Source organism: Haliaeetus albicilla, chromosome 16 (genome assembly GCF_947461875.1).
Source record: "Haliaeetus albicilla chromosome 16, bHalAlb1.1, whole genome shotgun sequence".
Taxonomy (NCBI): Eukaryota; Metazoa; Chordata; class Aves; order Accipitriformes; family Accipitridae; genus Haliaeetus; species Haliaeetus albicilla.
Genome location: NC_091498.1, coordinates 16,735,771 through 16,754,862, shown reverse-complemented (window position 1 = coordinate 16,754,862; position 19,092 = coordinate 16,735,771). Strand labels below are relative to the sequence as shown.

Here is a 19,092-nt window from a genome sequence, read left to right as displayed (position 1 = left end):
AACAGTTTCAGAACTATAATCCACAGATAACAAAGGAGATGCTCCTGGGTAACAGAGAGCTGGTTCACCTCATGGTGCAGCTCTTTAACCTTGTGGCCATTCCTCCTGACAGCTACCATTAAAAAGAAAAGCTAACAATGTAGTCCCTTGACAATGTTTTTCATTGTAATAAAATAAAAAAATTACAATCTTCAGATGTCTTAAGGAACATAAACAGACAGCATCCTTTCATTCAACTATGGTAGGAAGACAAAGGGCGCAACACAATGAAATGTCCGATACCCAAAGCACCCAAAGCACGCAGATGTTAACAACATCTGAACAAATTAATTCAGACATTATCCAAGAGCAAAGCGTGGTGCCACAGCTAAAGGCCACCTTTGCTCCAACAAACACTCATGAGTTGTGAAGCCTGGAAACTAACTCTTCTTCCTATTATCTACAGAGATTGACAAGGATGCTACTCCTGGGCATGATAACTCTTATTTAATGAGCAGAGATGAACACACCATGCCATTTCCAATAATGCCACCTCAGCCTATAAAAAGCACCTGCGCTTTGGGGGATGCTGTGACTTATCTTCCTGAAATAACCAAGGGCAAACCAGCCACATAGTCAGTCTGCAAAATTCTGGTGTGTGGGAAAGCAAGCAACCCCTCCAGTAGGGACGCCTGTATGTGGCACCTGCAGAGGTCCATCAGCCAGAGGGTCAAGGCAGCCCCTGGATGCTGTTTTGACAGGAGGGCTGCAGCAAAGCGTCTCAGCCTCCTCTGGAAAGTGGGTGCAGGACTGGGAGCGTGCAGGAGGGGCTTGACAGAGGAGAGACAACTTTGCTAGCATTTGAGTACATTCCTCCCTCCTTCCCCAACACCTAGCGGAAGCAAGAAATAGATAACAGGCATTGCTAGAACATGGAGCCAGAGGTCTGTGAAATTTCAGCTAGGCCAGCCAGAGACTGGCAGTATATACACACATCACTGAATGTGTTACTACAGTATGAATAAGAGCATGCCACCAGCTACCGTAAAAAGAGAGGGTCTTTTTATAGGAATGTATCTTATGGCGCAGGATATAGACTCAAGAAGATTGGCATAATCGCTATCAAGAAAAGAAGTGGCTTCCACTAACAGAAGCTCCTAACAAGCACAAGGATTCAGAGTCAGGACTTAACTCCACTTTTGGCACAAAAGTCTTAAAGTCAGTTTAGTCAAGGAATAGATAACACCTGCCTGCTCAGCAGATGTACTGGGAGTCTGGTATACGGTGGCTGATAAAACCCGTTTTTGGTTACCTGGGGTACTTTTAAAAATTAGGCCCAAGACCTGAAAATTAAAAAATATTTTCATACGTCTCTTAAAACGAAGAACAAGAGTATTGCTGCAAATAGTTTTTACACTGAGTGATGAATAATTACTTACTTAGAGATAAGCTTGTAAGATTCCAGCTACTGCCACAAGCAAAATTAAATGCTACATCAGCTATTAATTTCACTACTTTGATCCAGATAACTACAGAAGATCAAAGTTCTGTACATTAAAACGACATATGAAGAAGTTTTTCCTAATGAGAATGATGGCTTTTCTAGAATTTTTTATTATTTAAAGCACAAAGCATTCTCTTTTGAGCTTATTTCTCGTTTCCATTCTAAGGAATACTAGCGTTATTATAAGACAATCTTTTCCTGCATTCATATAGTAAGCAGTGAGCATTTCCAAGAAATGTCAAAATCTCTTTGGAAAATATAAGATCCTAGTAATCTCTACAGAGGTAGCTGATTAATTTGAATTCTTAGTTTCTAAACTTTTTTTTTTTCTCCTCCATTCTCAGATGGCAAATACATCCTCCTCGTTTTACATATCAGGAAACAGATCACAGAGATGCTTTTCAAGATCAGACAGCAGGTAAGTACCTGAAGTTGAACTAAGTGCTTATGTTCACCCAAACTAGGGCTTAGGTCTTTTGTTATCTCACACACTGAACTATTCAATATGGGAAATATCACTAAGCTTTCCTCCACAGAAGAGAAAGTGTAACTGTTTTCGAAAAATAAAGTAGTGAAGTAGTAATTCATCAGCTATTAAGTACATTGCACCTTGAACATACCCACATAAAGTCAGATGGGGGTATAAAATGGGCGAGTGTGGGGGGAAAAAGGACACGGGATTACCTTAAATTCTGTTTCTTCTGTGCCATGGCAATAGGGAAGACAGATGTATACAAATATATACATGATCTCATTTGCTGACACCAAGTTAGTATTCTGCACTTGTTTTCAAGCTGAGAAAAAAATCTGCTTATCATTCCATGCAGGTGAAAGACTCTTTAATAAGGTTTCTTAAGTTTTGACCAGACCCTCGCCTGTTGTATTTCATTTTAAAATTGTGCAAACACGACGATTAAATGTTGTTAAAAAAATCCCCCCAAACAAAACCATAACTCCCCCTAAATATTCAGCCTTAGGGGTTTTCATTTCAAGCTGCTGGACGAAGCCCAGTTCTCACCTAAAGAGCGGCACAACTACACATGGCTCTGTACGATTCACTGATTAATGATTTACCTTCCAAGAGATTTTCCCGTTTCCTTAAACAAAGGTGATGAAACCCCCACCCTTGTCCTAGTCAATGAATTTGAACTTGCCTTCCACCTTCATTTAACCAGCGAATGCAAATGATGCCATACAAGCCAACCACCCACGCGGCAGCTCCGATCCACTTCGATGCGCGACAGCCTCAGCTAGGCAAGTGGTGTCTACTCAGCTTTTACCGGCCATATCCTGCCCCAGAACTAAAGTTTCGTAGGACTACGAATAACGACAGACGTTCGGTTCTGGCGCACCATCCTTCCCCTTACAACCGAAGCCAATTTACAGGTGGCCGGACAGCACCCTTCCACCTCCGCTTCGCCCGGCCGCCGACACGGCCACCCCCGGAGCTCCCCGCGCGCTGCCGGCCCGCCACAGAGCCGCCGGCCGGCGAGCGTCCGCGGCCGCCCGTCAGGCAGGGAGCGGGAAAGGGGAGCTGACCGCTCCCGGGGGCCAGCGCCGCGGCTGAGGGAGGCGCGGGGCCCCGGCTCCGTCCCTGGCCCGGGCCAGGCGCCGAGCAGCCGCGGGCGCCCCGCAGCAGGCCGCGGGCAGGCCCCCGCTCCCCTCCGCCCAGCCCCTCGCCGAGGCTGCCGCCGCGGAGGGCGGGCGGCCCCCGCCCGACGCGCCAGGGCAGGCGGAGGGCAGGGGCGGCGCGCAGCCACCCAGCCGGGCCGGCGCAGTGGGGAGGGCAGCGGAGCGGACTCTCGGTGCCGCCGGCCGCGCCGTTACCTTGGCGAGCATTTTCTTGAGCTGGCTCTCGGAGACCGCCATGGCGGCCGGCCCCTCCTCCGCCCAACCGCCGCTGCCGCCACGCACCGGCCCGGCCCGGCCCAGCCGCCCCTACATAAGAACAGGAAGCGGCTGCGCGCGCCCGCTTCCGGCAGCACCGCCCGCTTCCGCCCGGCCGTGACGCCGCTTCCGCGAGGGCCGGAGCCGGGGCGACGGTGGCAGCGGCGGGTCGGTGGGGAGGGAGCGCGGGCGGCCGCGCTCGCCCGGTGCCCCGGCGGCAGCTCCAGCGCCCGGCAGCCGCTCCCCACCCTGCCTGTCCCCGTCCCTCAGCGACGCCACGCCCTAGCAGTACTTGGCGTTATCGAAAACACCTCACGGCACGTCTAACACATTCTTCGTAGTGCGGTTTATTGTTAAAAAGTATTTCCGGGAATTAATTTCCCGGGAGAAGGGAAGGTGCCGTCACCCGCCACGCTGACTGAGCTGCGGTCCCGCGGTTGTTTTCCAAGGAACGCCACACAAACACGAGAGTGATGAGCCAAGATGAGTTACTTTATAACATAAGCATCAATCTGAGGAAGAGGGGGCAGCTTTTTATGATTAAAACTATTAATAAAAAAAAACCCAAATAAACAAAGCACTCTGTTCACAATAGAATAAGCGCTCAACAGATTAAACAAAACACGTTGAAGAACAATGTAAAACCATAATTTTATACTGTTTTTTTTCCAAAGCAAGAGAAAAAAACGACGACAAAAAAACAACTCCAGAGTCCAGCCATCACATTGGGTGCTTTTTTTTAATGTAGCAGCAAAGTTGGTCACCTGCAGCCATCACGAATTTTGTCCTATCACTGACCACCACAAAGAAGGAAATTTGAGTACTCCATGAAAAAAAATAATCTGAATTACTGAAGGTTTTTTTTCTATCTTAATTCCGAGACCAATATAAACTCAGAATTCCTTGTAAGTCTGGCTCTTTGAGATATAACCAGAAGGCACAAAGGAATAGATCGTTCATTCTGACACAGATCCTACTTTTGCTCAGAAAGCTTCATCAGTATTTAACCAGTCACACCTCAAAACACAAACGTGGAATGACGTTCCTAAGCTGCACACAGCAGGAGTAGAGCTCACATCTCCTCTGCCTGCAACATGACTCTGAGGTATAAGCAGGATTAATATAGTCTTTTACCAGTGCAGTGAATCAAGAGCTTAGAATCCCCCAAACCCCTTTATCTTAAAAACATCTGCTCTTTGATTTATCGAAAAATCCACATCCTGCTTTTTCACCACATCCCTGGCCTCCCCCGAGGAGGGTTACAGGTTCTGTTGCCTTCTCAAGTAGCTGTATTCTTCTCAGGCTGATGTAAAGCTTACTGACATCAGCTGGCTTCGGATCAAGGCCGGAACTCGCAGATACTTCCACATTACCTAACTGTCAGATTTTATTCTTTACTTGAAGCCCATCCCCTGCTCCTCCCTTTCAGGAAGGGCACCTGTTCCAATGCTGCACAGGGCAAGAGTGCTGCGCATAGGTACTGAGAACTGCAGAGGCTTTAGTGCTCTGAACATCCTTACAAAATAAGAGCAAACAAGTCATGACCGGAAGGTCTCAGACATCGTATTAAATACACAACAAAAATTCATATCCAATACTTCAGGTTTGAAGGACACTGCTAACATCATGCTTTTAGCTTTTTCCCCTCAGTAGTAAGCAGGAGTCCATTGACATAAGAGCATCTGTGACAGCCATGAAAAATCGAGCTACCAAACTGCACCCCCCAGTGTCCTGAAGAGCTGGAGTGTGACCATATTCCAGACAAGCCCCTGATGCAGCACTTAAAAACCAGGAGGAAGATTCTAGTTGGCTCTACACACCGGAGTTTCCGCAGAGCTGGGTAAGCTGCTCTCCTAGACTGTGTCCTAATGAGGTGCAAAGAGCTAAGAATAACCCAAGAATCAGGCTATAATTAGCAGCAAAAAAACACAGGTGAAAGTCACCCGAATTTAGGTAAAACATTTTTGCATATTACCCTCCTCATTTTGGCTTCCAAAAGTGCACTTTTCAAATAAGAGATTACTGTGCAGTGCAGTATTAAATAATTTAAACCAAAACTGAGAAAGCACTTTTTGAAAGCAAAGTAAAAAAAACCTTCTTGTTTTATATAAAAATCCATATATACCAAGCAATCCTTTCTTTTGTGAGCAGACACTGTGGTTTCCCTTGTGCTTGCTTACAGTTTCAGTTGCTGCTGAAGGTCATGAATTGATCCTGCACTGCTTTGCAGTTTCTCTTGCACTAGTGGATCTTCTTCTAGTCTGACCATTTCAATCACTCCATTGGTTCCAAGAATACACGGTAGACTTAAGAATACTTCACTGTTTATATTGCAACATCCCTGAAATAACACACAAAGAACACTGTTACACAGTTACTGATTTCTGCTCTGTCTGAAGCATGGAGCTACCCAAAATAACTTGATTATTTTCATTAAGCAAGGATATTCCATCATATGGCATGTTTTGTATAGGTCCAATTCCAGTTATTTTAGATGCTGTGCAATGGGTTACTGTATAGAAACTTTAAAATATTACTGTACAGATAAAAAAAATCTTGAACCATGCCACACTTGGAAGAGTTTCCCAATATAGATACATCAGACCTCTATAATGCAGGCAAAACTTATACTGCAAAACACCCTTTAACCAGTTACTTAGGTAGAACAAGCAGGGACACATGTACAGTATCATTAGGTCTTTTGGCACTGAACAAAAGAAATTAAAAAATGCAGCCAAAGAGAGCTATTCAAGGAATATTTTTCGAGTATTGATCCCATATTAATTCTGTGAGAGACTTTATTGAATTTATATCCCTATAATTCAAGTTTATACTGTAGATTTTGGTTATTTTTAGGATCTGAATGGCAAAATGTACATTCTGTAGTTACTCTGCAGTTTAAAAGACTTGTCACTCCTCTGTATCTGCATTTAGTTCATAAACAATTAAAAACTTTACTTGAAAACATAATGATGAAATTAGGTGTATGTCTGTAGTTGATACAATAAGCAAGCTGCTCAACTTCCCTATGCTGGGACATGCAAATCACCCTTCTGAAGCCTGTAAATAGAAGTGATCAGTAAATGTTTCTACATGGTTTTTTTCCTCATATGAAATGACTTAATGCTTTAATGAAGCCTCTTAGGATAAACTTTAAACAAGGTTCAGTCTACAATTTTAAGTTAAATATAGCTTCATAATCTTCTTTTCAATGGAAAGTATCAAGGAGTAAAAAAGCAGCTGTTTCAAAGCTGGTCAAATAAAATACTGGCAGAAAATCCATTTTATACTTCCATAAAAGACACACAACTCTTTTGGCCCCTGGAAAAATCTACATTCAATAATGAACACTTGGAAACTGCGACACACACATTTCTCTTCATTTGCCAAATCCAGCTATTCAGGGGGAGCTGGTCAGCACCCTTGAACGTATTTTCCCCTCTAGACTCTTGTATTTTTTGGATAATAATCCACATTTAATACTGGTTTCAGATTAACACAACAATTGATTTTTGCTCACTTTTGGACTAGAATTGAAAGCTGTTATTGGAAGAAAGTAATGGAAGTAGTGCTACTTCAGAACAGTTTCTTTAAGTAAGATGTCTGTGCTGCTGAAATTAATGGTCATATCCAGTATAAATAATATAATTACAGTGCCAACCAAAAGATATTAATAACACATTTACCTTTGCCAGAATGGATACAGAATGAACCTTTCTTTTATCTTTCAGTATACTGTCAGTCAAATCAGCAACTGAGAGGCCAACAGACCAAGATCTCTGACCTTTTCCCTTTAGAACTTCCATAGCTCTATGTAAACCAGGAAAAGGAGAAAAACATGATGTTTAGATTATAGTTATTCCTACTTTGGTTTATATGTAAAACCCAAAAGACAGATTAAGTGTATCGTATCAGGTAAAGTGTACTATAAAAACATGATTCTCTGTTTTGGAAAACAGAAGGGAATTAAGAATTGCTTTATAGAATTTCTTTGTGTATATTTTACCCACACTTGTAACAATTCTCTTTTCTGTCAAGAGGTGTAACTGATATGTGGCTAATTAAATCAGATAAATTGATCCAAACATGTACTTTGAAGTAAACTGCTTTCACACAAACTCTTGAGAAAAGTGTGCTAGAAGGCTTGTCTACTTTTTTTTTTTTTTTTAAAAACACAATCGGGCTGGCAGCTCTAATATTCTAGCGTATATTCTACAAAGCTTATCTTATCCGTAGATCATCACAGGCACATTATTGAGAACTTCAGAAAAACAGTGGGCATATACACATATATGAAAGTGAATGACACTCAGACCTACAATTTCCTGTAAACTCAGTATGTCAACATTTTAGAGTAAACTTCCTCCTCCTCATAAAGAGCTGAAGAAAAAACTCTGCAAACATCAAGTGCCTAAATATGAAGAAAAAAAAAAATTAAGATTATAATGGTGTTACCTGTTAGCCACCTTTTCCCTTGAGTTACAAGCAGCCATTGGTTCCATTTGATTTGCAACTAAATTACACCTGGTCCATGATGGTACTAAATAGAAACAACCAACATTTAAATGCATATCTAAACAGTAACTAAAATAGGTATCAGATAAAGTGGGGAGAAGAAAAAAAAAAAAAACAACAAAAAATTCAAGCTTTCCAAACTCTCCTTCCCCCACAACAACCCAAATGTAGTTGATGACCTTCTAAGGTTTGCCAGACTGCCGAAATAAACTCTACAGTAGCACCTGGCCAGAGACACTTGCTTAAAAATGAAGTAATACCTAATAATTCTTACATTAGCAGTAACCTACCATATATTATACCACATTTTCTTCCTCTTTCTGTACCTCTAACCTGTATTGTTATACCGAATAAAAAGCATTTGAGGCTGTATGGTTTGTTTTTTTTTACTGTGACAAATGTCAAATACTTTTGCTACCACTTGAGGTCTTCAGTCTCGGGCACACACCAAAACTGTATTATTTAGAACCATAATTAAGAAAATCTACCACGCTGCTTATGACTACCTTAATTACTTTTCTCAATTATTCTTTCATTAATCAATTACTTAAGCACTGCCAGGACATTATATACTCATAGTCATAATAAAAGTATCACTTTACCTTTGTCTTCCCCTTGTTCACCAATAATCCAAGCATCTTTTGCCAGCGCCTCTGCTTTCAAAAGGTTTGTCAGTATATACTGAAATCTCTCAGTATCTAGATTGGCACCTACTCCAATAACTCTGCTTTTGGGAAACGCACTCAGCTTCCATGACACATATGTCATTATTTCAACTATGTATGAAAGAAAAATATGTTGACAATGAAGGACAACTCAAAATTCAACACAACTGCAGATTACGAATCACAATTACAAAAAACTCAGGACCATGTTGTTTACTTTAGAAAAGGCATAGGCATGTAAAAACATATCAGTAGTTTATTTCAACCTAAAACACCAAGTCGGGTGGGGAGGGGGTGAAGAAAATTCACAGCTCAAGTAGTTTTAAGAGAAGTCAAGTGAAACTTCAGAATGAGTCACCATGCTTCCCTCTACCAAAAAATCTCACATGCTTCTCAATTTAATTCAGCCAGTATTTAATTTATTTTCATTTGGCAAGCACTCTTTTCTCCATCTCCACAGCTCTAAATGATAGGAAGGGTAAGAAGCACTTGAGAAATAGAAAAGGGCTGTCTTCAGTGCATTTACAGGACAGAGGCTCACACTTACTTCTTTCCCTTTTAAGTAGTGCTTTTGCCTTGTCTTACTTCACAGAACCACTGACCCAACAGATTTAAACTTTCCACCAAAACATAGCTGCAATATTTACTATCAACACCACATTATGTATATTAGTAGTCTGTGAGTCTGATCATACGGCACATAACACACATGCATCTATCCTTACTGCACAGAAGAAATGTATACATAAAACTCACAACTGACAAGACAACAGCCAATGGATGCTAATCTTGTAGATACAATCAGGCAGAAATTACATACAGAAACATACAGAAATACATACCTTTTATACAAAACAAAGTATACTATTTTCTTTTATCTTGGTAACAGTAAAGAAAAAACTCTCAAAGACAGTGTCCTGCTCAAAGCTGAAAAGGAAAACATCTTTCAGAGTAGCAAAAATTTTTTACTAAGTGGGTGTATTCAGCAGTAACGTATTTTTAAAACAGGCCAAAGAGAAAGCCAGCTGAGGGACAGAACATTAGGTGAAGTACCAACATACCTGGATGAGAAGCAACAACAAGCACAGTGTTCTGACTGTAGTGCGATATTGCTGGGATAATTCCTCTGAACAAATCCACATTGCTTTGTATGACATCAAGGTAAGTCTGAGCATTACCCAGGGAATTAACTGTAAGTACCACAACTTTTGAATCAGCTGAAGCAGAAAAATCTGAAAATATAAAGAAATTATGTTTTTTAAATTTATGTCATTCTATCAAGTTCTGGATGCAAAACGAAGAGCCACCCTAAAGGCTGAACTGCAGCATCCAGCCTAGTTAGGGATTCTTCCCCTCCTGTCTCCCCGCCATATCGCCCAATGTGGAATTTGGGGCACTTCCACGGCACCTGTAAAACACAGCTCTCCCACAGAACTATTTTTCCCATTTCATAGTTGGCAAACACAGAAGGCAGACTGCAATTTGTCCAAAGTTACAGAGCGAGACCAGAAAACATCTAGATGGGGTTGATAGATAAGCTTTTCCAAGTTTTCTTGGCAAGAGAGGGGAAAAAAACCAAACAAACATGAAAAGGCTGCTTCATTTTTATTCTGATTTTTAAAGAAGTGGAAAGACTTTCAACTCCTTTATCTGAGGCTTCTATAATTTTTCATCTTATAGCTCAGTCTAGGACATGCAGACAACCACAAGAAGTGTTCCAAAAGGCTATTTATTAACTCAAGTAAGAGACACGTATTTATTAGCCCAGGAAAACACACAACTACATTTGCTGCAGAAATTCGTAAGTCAAAGCTGCCTTCAGCAGGTAACTGCATATCTAAGTACCATACAGGCGATCAGCTTGGACACAGAAACAAGGTAATTTGACTGTCACACCACTTCTGGAACCAGCTGAAGCCAAAGCAGAGGCCTAGTGCACTGACAAATTAGAAACATACTAAGCAGGATATAATTAATATCAGCTTGCCCCAAACCTAGATATAAGCATACTAAAACAACAGGTGACAGCGTATAAGCATTTTCTAATATTGTAACACTACTAATAGCATAGCCAGCAACAACATACAAGCTTTTTGTACCATGGCTAAATGTAAGTATGTAATAGGTAACCACAAAGGCACAGAGATTTGTGGTACAATTGCACAACCAGGGTTCAGGAAAAAACGTGCTAGCAGTAAAACCTGCAATATAAGATCAAAGGATGTAAAGCAGGCAATGTCAGGTGCAGAATAAACAGGTAAGATACCTGGTGGAACCAGAACACATCCCTGACCACAAAATAAGAGAAATTACATCAGAAGCACAAGAAAGCCCCCACTTCATCTTGCAGAAGGCACAAGGAATATAAAACCACCACAGACAAGAAAGGAACAACGGGAAAGTTGCTCAAGTCAGTTCCAGCTTCTCCTGTGGAAGAGCTTTTGAGCCACATCACCTCAACCTCTGTGACTAAAACCATCAAAGACTGTAGCCATCACCACTAATTACAGAAACGTGGCATCCACTCTGTTGAATTGTACACTCACAGCTAATTGAGGACAAGATTGTTAAGAATTAATTGTTTGAATATGCAGTGATAATGATTAAGAACTAACTATCAGCCATGTGCATGTTTAATCAACATCAATCTAGGGAAGTAGTACTTTGAAACTTACCTTTATTTATCAGCCTTTTTAACACTGCTCTCACAACTGTCTCTAATTCCCTAACATACATACATTTTTCCCCCCTTCCTTCCTGTTATCAATTAACATGTACAATATGACTGAAATAACCAGGGAGCTGCTAAAGTCCTGCGTACAGCCCCCATCAGTTAATGTTTAAAATAGGGAAACAATAACTAGACATGATTTAGGACTTAGGAACTAACTATTAGACAATGGGGCTTTATGTTTATGTCAGAAAAGGTAATGGATTGTGGTCTCGTCAATAAACCTTGAAGAATCGCTTGGAACTGCCAAGATTAGGGAAGAAGTAGGTAAAAGGTAATTCCTACATGGGGAGATTGCGACCACTGACTCATTGACCACCTACTCAAATGATACCACCTACTCAAAGACGACAATGAAGAAGACAGAATCTGCATGCTAATTTACATGAGGGGTGAAGAAGAAAGAACAAATCATTAAGAAAAATAACAATGAATATGTATTAGTTAAGTGTACAAATGTGAGAATTTTTTGAGACAAGGGTGTGCTGTCTTGAGACAGGCACCCATTCATGCGCATCAATGAAGTTAATTTGAAAATACCTCCACGCTGTGTGTTATTGGCTTGCACACCGAGTAAATGAACCCTGTCTGAGGGACAACATTCACCCTCCCCACCTATAACACTGAAGTAGTAGCTTGGCTTCTCTCTGTTTCTGTGCGACTCCAATTTCAGCATTAGCCTCTTACCTGAGGAGTACAGACTCACATACTTCTACCTCTATAAACAGAATGAAAAAAGCCTGAAATAAAAGTGATGCAAGCTTTGCTGAACCTTCCCCTCCCAATTCTGCCCTGAAAAGATGAAGAAAAGCAAGAAGCTATGAAAAGATAACATCTTTTTAAAAAGATGGTCTATATGCCAGAGCCTTTGTATCTCCCAAGATGTCCTGCTCTCATTAAAACGAACACAAGCACACACAGTACAGTACTCGCTCCCACTCCAGTAACAACATCTAATACCTTTGCTGATCTCCACATTTGGCAGAGCAAAGATCTCCAAGTCCATGGTCCCTCCTTTTGCTGCACCATCAGAAATATCCAAAAGAACCACCTTGTCTGCAGCACCCTGTATGAATAAAAATAATGCAGATCAACAATAAAACAAACCAAAACTTGTTCTTGCGGAGGTAAGGAATAAAAACCAGTTTTCCTCCAATTCCAGTTATTGTTGTACTGTGTATAAAACAAACAAAATTACTGACCAAAATCACTGTCAAATAAGAAGAAAATTAATTTACTTTAGTGAGTTTAATTGGAAAGTGACTCATTATGAAACAAACAAAAAACTCACAAAACCATCTCTGAGAAGTTATAAATGTTGATGTTACTGTTGTCTCTGAGCATACAGCTGTAATGAAGTACAGACCGTCTACAGACTATCTTTTTCCAGGGGACTAGGAGATCCCAAGTGTGAGAGGCCACCGCTCAAGGCAAGAATCCTTTAACTAAGGATTTTCAAAATAAGTGAATTCAATATTCAACCTTTTGTATTTAAAAAGCTGACTGAGAAAACAAGGCAAAAACTTAACACTTTTGTGTGTCCATAAGTTAACTGAAGAGAGAAATGACTCGGAGAACTGAAAGAGAGAAGAAGCAGTGACATGGTTATTAAAACTGCTGAGTTATTTCTATGTGTCATACACTAAGAAATAGGTTGGAAACCTCTCTGTTGATCAGGTCTGTTGCTATTTATAATAATTATGTACCTTTGCTGCAAGTGCTAGCACACATGCAATGCCAAGATCTCCAGCTCCAACAACAGTAATTTTGTTAAAACATCCTTCGTTTTTGCCTCCACCAATTTTACGCTTTGATTTCATGTCAGTCTCTCCTACAATTAAAAGAAAACCACAGACTTAAGTGCTGGTCCACACTGTATCAATAAAAGTATTGCTGCTTCATAAAGGATCATGGTTGTGCCAGCGTTAAACCATATTACATAAACTTCTTCAAAATAGTGGTCAAGCCTGACCACAAAAAATTCATCACAACTTGCAAGGTGTAAAACACAAATATTCCTCTCTGGACAGGAATATTTTTTCACTAAATGGAAAATATGAGCATAACAATAGCAAGAAGATAGACACTAAAGACCACACAAACAATACTCCCTTTGCTACTGTTACAGGTGTGAATATATACCATGGTCATAAAATTTGTAAAATTTTTTCGTATTTTGAAAAGACATGCAAAATGGAATTTGATTAAAATACAATGATCTGAGGTTGTTTAGCCAATGCTACTGGTAACACAACAATTCTCATTCTAACTATAATGCAGAGAGATATGTAATAGAAACATTGACTGACTAGAAACATGTATTGTGCATACACACAGACGTGCTCACAAGCATGTATATGTACACAATTACCAGAAGAAACAGCAGAAAAGGGTTAAAGGGAAAGGTTTGCACTAGTTGCCACAGATGACCATCTGTAGTTTCACTAAAAGAAGGAAAAAGAAAAGTCTAACCTGAAAAAAATACATCAGGATGAACAACAACAGGACTGAAGCCATAAAATACACAGATAAGGAAAACACGAGAACCATGAAATTAATGAATTTTGCCCAAGACTTACAATGGGTGAGATAAAGTAATGAGGCAAAAATGCCAAATAGCATCCACTCCCAAAGGGTGTAAAAGACAAGTCCGAAATCAGCTTGTCACCACTGAACAAAACGAGCCCAAGAGACATCATATGGGCTCAACAGCCAGCACTCCTTGTCCTCAGTGTTGCACACCAGTGATTGTGGTCAGGCGGGTCTCAGGGCTTACGACTGCGGATCCGAGATTATGGGTGAATGAGATCTGAGAGAACGAATGACTGTGATTGGGTAAAATCAACTTGTTTATAATAAAATCACATTTCCCTTCCACAAGATCTCACACAGGGTTTTGCTGCAGTAATTTCCAACAAATGAGTAGTACCAAGTCTACAGCATTTTACGGTAGGTTTAAATGCAAACATCCAAAATGAGCTGCTTATTCAAATAAAGAGAATCTGAGCTCTCAGTTCAAAAAGAGGCACTTTTGATTACACAGAGGAAATACCAAACACTGTGTACATGCAAACACCAAAAATTCAGATATTAAAATTGTGTAGGCATCTTTGTTATATCGAGTAATAGCAATAAACAAAACGGGCATTGTGTAGGAACATTACAAACAAATATATGAAAACATCCACACCTTCAGTAATCTTTGCAATGTAGGAGAGAAGTTCCGATTGCCTGGCTGCATCCGAAGATGAGAGTGAATACAAAGGGAGTTCTTCCTCAAATTTTGCAATCATTTCCTTGATTAATCCAATGACATTTGATTTAGGCTGAAATATAGCAATAGAGAAGATAAAACAGTTGACTTGCTATTTCATAGAGTGGTATCAGCTGTAAACTGCAGTGAAGAACCACAGCTATACAAAGTTTAATCAAATTATAAATATTGACACCCTTAACACTTACATTAACATTGTAGGTAAAGGAAAAGCCTGGGAAATTCTAGACCAATAATGAAAAATATATCCCATCCATTTCAGAAAACTAGCATCCATTAAATCATTTTTACTGGCCTGACAGTCATATTTAAGTAAGTTATTTAATACAGTGCATAAAATCATTTAGCAACAGCATTGGCTTTTGATTCTCTATGCCAATGTTTCAGAGTTCTGCTGAAAGAGACATACCCAAAAGGTAGGAACTTCCATTGAACTTTGTTGAGGGATAGTCAATTGGTCTAGTATTATTATTCATTACTCACAGCAACAAAGGAAAAAGTATCAAAGGGTCCGCATGAGGCTTTTACTGCTTTATAACAAAGTCAGTCCCTTTTTTCTTCAGCTTAAAATAATTTTCCTTACAATCACTTATAACTTCCTTTACAATCGCTCCAGACAGTCTGAAAGGTGTAATTTCAAGAGACATAACATTCTACTTCTCTTTGCACAATCATTACATACTTAAGATTAACAAAAAATGCAGAAAACAAAAAGCCCCAAACTCTATCCACTCCCCTCCATTGATCTCCATATGATAGCATGCTTTATTCCCAAATACTTTCCTCCCATCAGCCCCTCCTTCTCTTACATGGCTCCAGTTTTGCAGGTAGGGCAAATAAATCCTGCCATGAGCATCAACATGCTTTCCCACTAAAATGCCCATGTTCACAGTCGGCTTCAAGAAGCAAATGGGGGGAGCAAAGGGATGAGAATCCAGAATCCACAGATGAATAGGTATGTTATAGGAATTACCTGTTCAACACAAAACAAAAGCCATTGCTAACTTCCGCATTGAGAAGAGACACTAAAAACCAGGCACATTTGCATGTGATTCACACTTCATAATATCAAAGAAAAAAAGCTTGACAGATCACTTTCTAGATTCACACTGGAAAGTATTTACATTGCTTAGGCTAGTTAATGAAAGCAGACTTGTCTGGATCAACTTGACATGCTACCGATTGTGTCCTTAATATAAAGCTTTGTTGTTGTTTTGTTTCCCAGGGTATTCTATCAGCCAACGTGTCCGCCTTTTCCAGGCAAAGAAATCTCTTACAGCTACCCATTTCATACTTATTTTAGGACTCAACAACTGATGCAGAGAGGCATCTATTAAGAGCTTTACCTCAGACTTCAAAGGCTTTAAGTTAAAAATAAAAAATTACCAACTAGTTATTTTTGGACACTGCCTATACAAGCATAGGGCTTGTAGAGTTCACGCAACCTCCAATAGAACCAAAGAGTTTGCCTACCCAGTCTCAAACTACATGATTTTTTAATAGTTAATTGACTTATCTAATACCACCTCATTTCAGCATCTATGAGTGCACAAAGGCACTTGTTTATGCAGTAGAAGTGGCTTCTGCCAATTCATGCAAAATACTTTATAGCCACCTTTAAAGAAGCTGCACAGTATATTGTTAAGGGGCAGTACCCAACACATTCTACAATTAGATTCATAACTGGTAAGGAAATTATATTTGACTTATCTTACCGTATTTCACTGGAACAGTACCACTAAAATTCAGGAGGTCCTTCTGGGATCCATCCTTGAAGGCTGAAATTAAAAATGTGATTAAAAAAAAAAAAAAAATAATAATAATAAATCCTTTCAAATATGGCATGGCAATCCCATCCATGACTACCAATATACAACGCTAATTTTTCTTTAGAAATCAAATACACTGCTCCTGAAAGAACCAAGGCTAAAATGTTACTACGGTCCCCCCTCCCCCTTTGAGATAATTCCTTAATGGAATCTTAATGAAAATTGCACTGGTACAACTAAGCACATCATTAGTCTTAAAATCCCTTGTCCTGGGTAATTCTGGTGTTGTAGGAACTTTCAGTCAGGCTAGAGATTCTGGACGTTACACTTGATAAGCTAAAGACATCAAAGTGCCTTCAAGACAGTCATGGGATATAGGAAAAATGCTGTTACATATCAAGAATTTAAAATAACATCAATCTTCTATAATTACTGACAAGTTAAAATAAAATGAAATTTAGTGAATGAGTCAGGTTTTTATATGTATACATTCTTGGAAGAACTTTTAAAAATAGTCACATGGCATGAGAAATTTTGCTGCAAGTCAAAATAAAGATAGGAACACAACTGAAAGATACACTAGCTTCTATTATACACAGTCCGAACCTATGACAAGTAAGAATCACAATTAGTTCAAAGTAACTATATCACTTCTTACTGTATGTGTTCATGGAGAACGTGAAGTTTGGGTAGGCCTTGTTAACATTCTTTAGTTCTTCTATGGTCAGGTCTCTGAACTTATACTGGAAAAGGTGGAGAAAAAAAATCAGAAAAAAAATGTTTCATTTCAAAGGCTTTTTCTTTCATTACCACAGATAGGGAAAAGGAACCAAGAGAAAGTAGAAACACAAAAAGGAGAAGGTAATAATTACTTGTAGTATTATAAATGGTTTTGGTGTGAAATAAATTATCAAAAAATTTGATAAAAAAAAAGCCTTAAAGGTATCGCAGGTCTGCTGTTGCTAGAATGGAACTCCAATTCTGAACATCACTCCTTATATACTATTCCTTCCTCTTTACAACTGTGTGAGCAGAGGCTTAATAAAATTTAGTCTCCTCTGCACCCAATAATCAAAACCAACATAAAAATATAAACCCCTTAGAAAAAAGAAGCTGTCTTATTACTGACAGTTACTACTAAAAACTCAGATCCACCTGCACACATTATAGAAGAGTTTCCTAAGATGTTGATCGCCATAAACATATTAAACGTGTTAAGTAATTAGCCTTTAGGAATTTTTTCCCATGTTTAAGCTGTCCTTGAGAGCTGAGAAAATTCAAACAAAATAACGCATCCCTCTTTCCCACCTACAGTAAGCCTGCCCACAGATCAGCAGAAGTACTGACGCTTGAAATGTGATCTGAAAGTAATTATCAGCAAGAATGAATCACTGCTACTTCATTTAGACTGTCCCCAGCCAGTCTGATATCTGAACTTCCAAGATATTTGCATCCTCCCACATCTTAAAGTTATCAAGACTATTTTCCATTTCCTACTTTAGAGCATCTGCTTCTCATTTTAGGAAGTCCGGAGTTGTCCTGGAACCCTCGCCTAAGCAAACACAACTGTGGCCTGACAACGGCTTAAAGAGCTGCTCACTGCACTGGAATACTTGTCATGAAGTAGTAGCTAAAATCTACACTCCCTTCAGTAAGGCACCCACCAGAAACAGCAGCAATACTACAGCTACGTGGATGGTATGACTATTTTCCACCTCATACAAGAAAACACAAAGCTGCTGAAAGGAAACACCTTTTAGTCAGCTTCTCCACATTTGGGCTTACAGGATACTGCAAAGTCAAGCAGTTAAAAAAAAAATAAAGTCAAAGGTGCTCAAATTAGGAACGTCTCCACAACTTAACTGATTTTCAGAAGTGCTGATACATCTGGTTGCGAAATCAAAGCCATCTTTCCCCAGCTGACCCCCTTCTTAATTGTAATGCAAGATGAGGCATTCCTATTGAATATTTTGTTCTTTTCCAAAGATCAGAAGATTTATGAGGTGAGTCAGATACAGACCTTTCTCATTCGGCACCTAAAATTATTTGGCACGCCCAAAATTTAAATACGCATACCTCAGTTTCTCCTACGGAAATTAAAACGCCTTTACCTCAGAGCGATGCTATGAAAGCGAATCAGTGTTTCTAAAGCGTGGCGATACGAACGCAGGGATTGTCACGACAAATCCCCGAGGACACGGGTAACTCTCCACGCCGAGTAAGGTTTCAGCACCTCACACGTCTGCCTGTGTCCTGAGCCACAGGAATAAAACGATGCGTGGGGCAACTTTAAACTCGGCTGCGGTACGGCAACGTTAACCCTGCACCCCGAACGGCACAGAGGTCTTCTACGAGCGACGATCGCGACATTAAAGACGGCTCCGCGCTGCCCGCAGGGGAGGGGCGGGGGGCTGGGCGGCACAACCCCCTCAGCGCTGCCCTTCCCCTCGCAGCACCTCAGGTTTGGACTCGCGGGAACCCTTGCCGACCGGGGGGGCCGCCAGGCGCTGCACCCCTGGCGTCGCCCGCTCCCTCCTCTCCCGCTTCAGGTGAGCCGCTCCCTTCCTTCCCTCCCCCCCGCCTAAAAAACCGGCGTTTTCCACAACCCTCCCCCCGCCGCCGCCTCAGCCTCCCCCCAGCCCAGCGCGGCGGCGGCTCCGCGGCCGGAGGGGCCCGCGCGCCCCCTCCCACCCGGGCGCGCGCACCTTGCCCAGCCGCTTCCTCAGCGCCTCCTCCGAGAACTCCATGGCGGCGGCGGGGCGGGGCGG

General features: G+C 40.8%; 2 protein-coding genes across 7 annotated transcripts in view; both read right to left on the bottom strand.

Moving 5' to 3' along the window:
* The window catches only part of TSG101 (tumor susceptibility 101), a 22,643-nt gene extending 19,170 nt beyond the window's left edge, over positions 1 to 3,473 (bottom strand). For both annotated transcript variants that reach the window (XM_069803703.1, XM_069803704.1), the window contains exon 1: positions 3,311 to 3,473. In XM_069803703.1, coding sequence (XP_069659804.1) covers positions 3,311 to 3,352 — 42 coding nt within the window. In that variant the 5' untranslated portion in view covers positions 3,353 to 3,473. The remainder of the gene's footprint in view (positions 1 to 3,310) is intronic.
* The window catches only part of UEVLD (UEV and lactate/malate dehyrogenase domains), a 21,724-nt gene extending 2,632 nt beyond the window's left edge, over positions 1 to 19,092 (bottom strand). Inside the window, exons 1-13 of one of the 5 annotated variants that reach the window (XM_069803701.1) lie at positions 19,030 to 19,092; positions 16,983 to 17,067; positions 16,271 to 16,333; positions 15,365 to 15,528; positions 14,472 to 14,607; positions 12,988 to 13,112; positions 12,242 to 12,347; positions 9,612 to 9,782; positions 8,488 to 8,661; positions 7,826 to 7,910; positions 7,057 to 7,180; positions 5,551 to 5,711; positions 3,702 to 3,882 (exon numbers count right to left, since the gene is read on the bottom strand). In XM_069803701.1, coding sequence (XP_069659802.1) covers positions 3,864 to 3,882; positions 5,551 to 5,711; positions 7,057 to 7,180; positions 7,826 to 7,910; positions 8,488 to 8,661; positions 9,612 to 9,782; positions 12,242 to 12,347; positions 12,988 to 13,112; positions 14,472 to 14,607; positions 15,365 to 15,528; positions 16,271 to 16,333; positions 16,983 to 17,067; positions 19,030 to 19,071 — 1,455 coding nt within the window. In that variant the 5' untranslated portion in view covers positions 19,072 to 19,092 and the 3' untranslated portion in view covers positions 3,702 to 3,863. The other 4 variants (XR_011328102.1, XR_011328103.1, XR_011328101.1 and 1 more) reach the window with 4 other exon arrangements.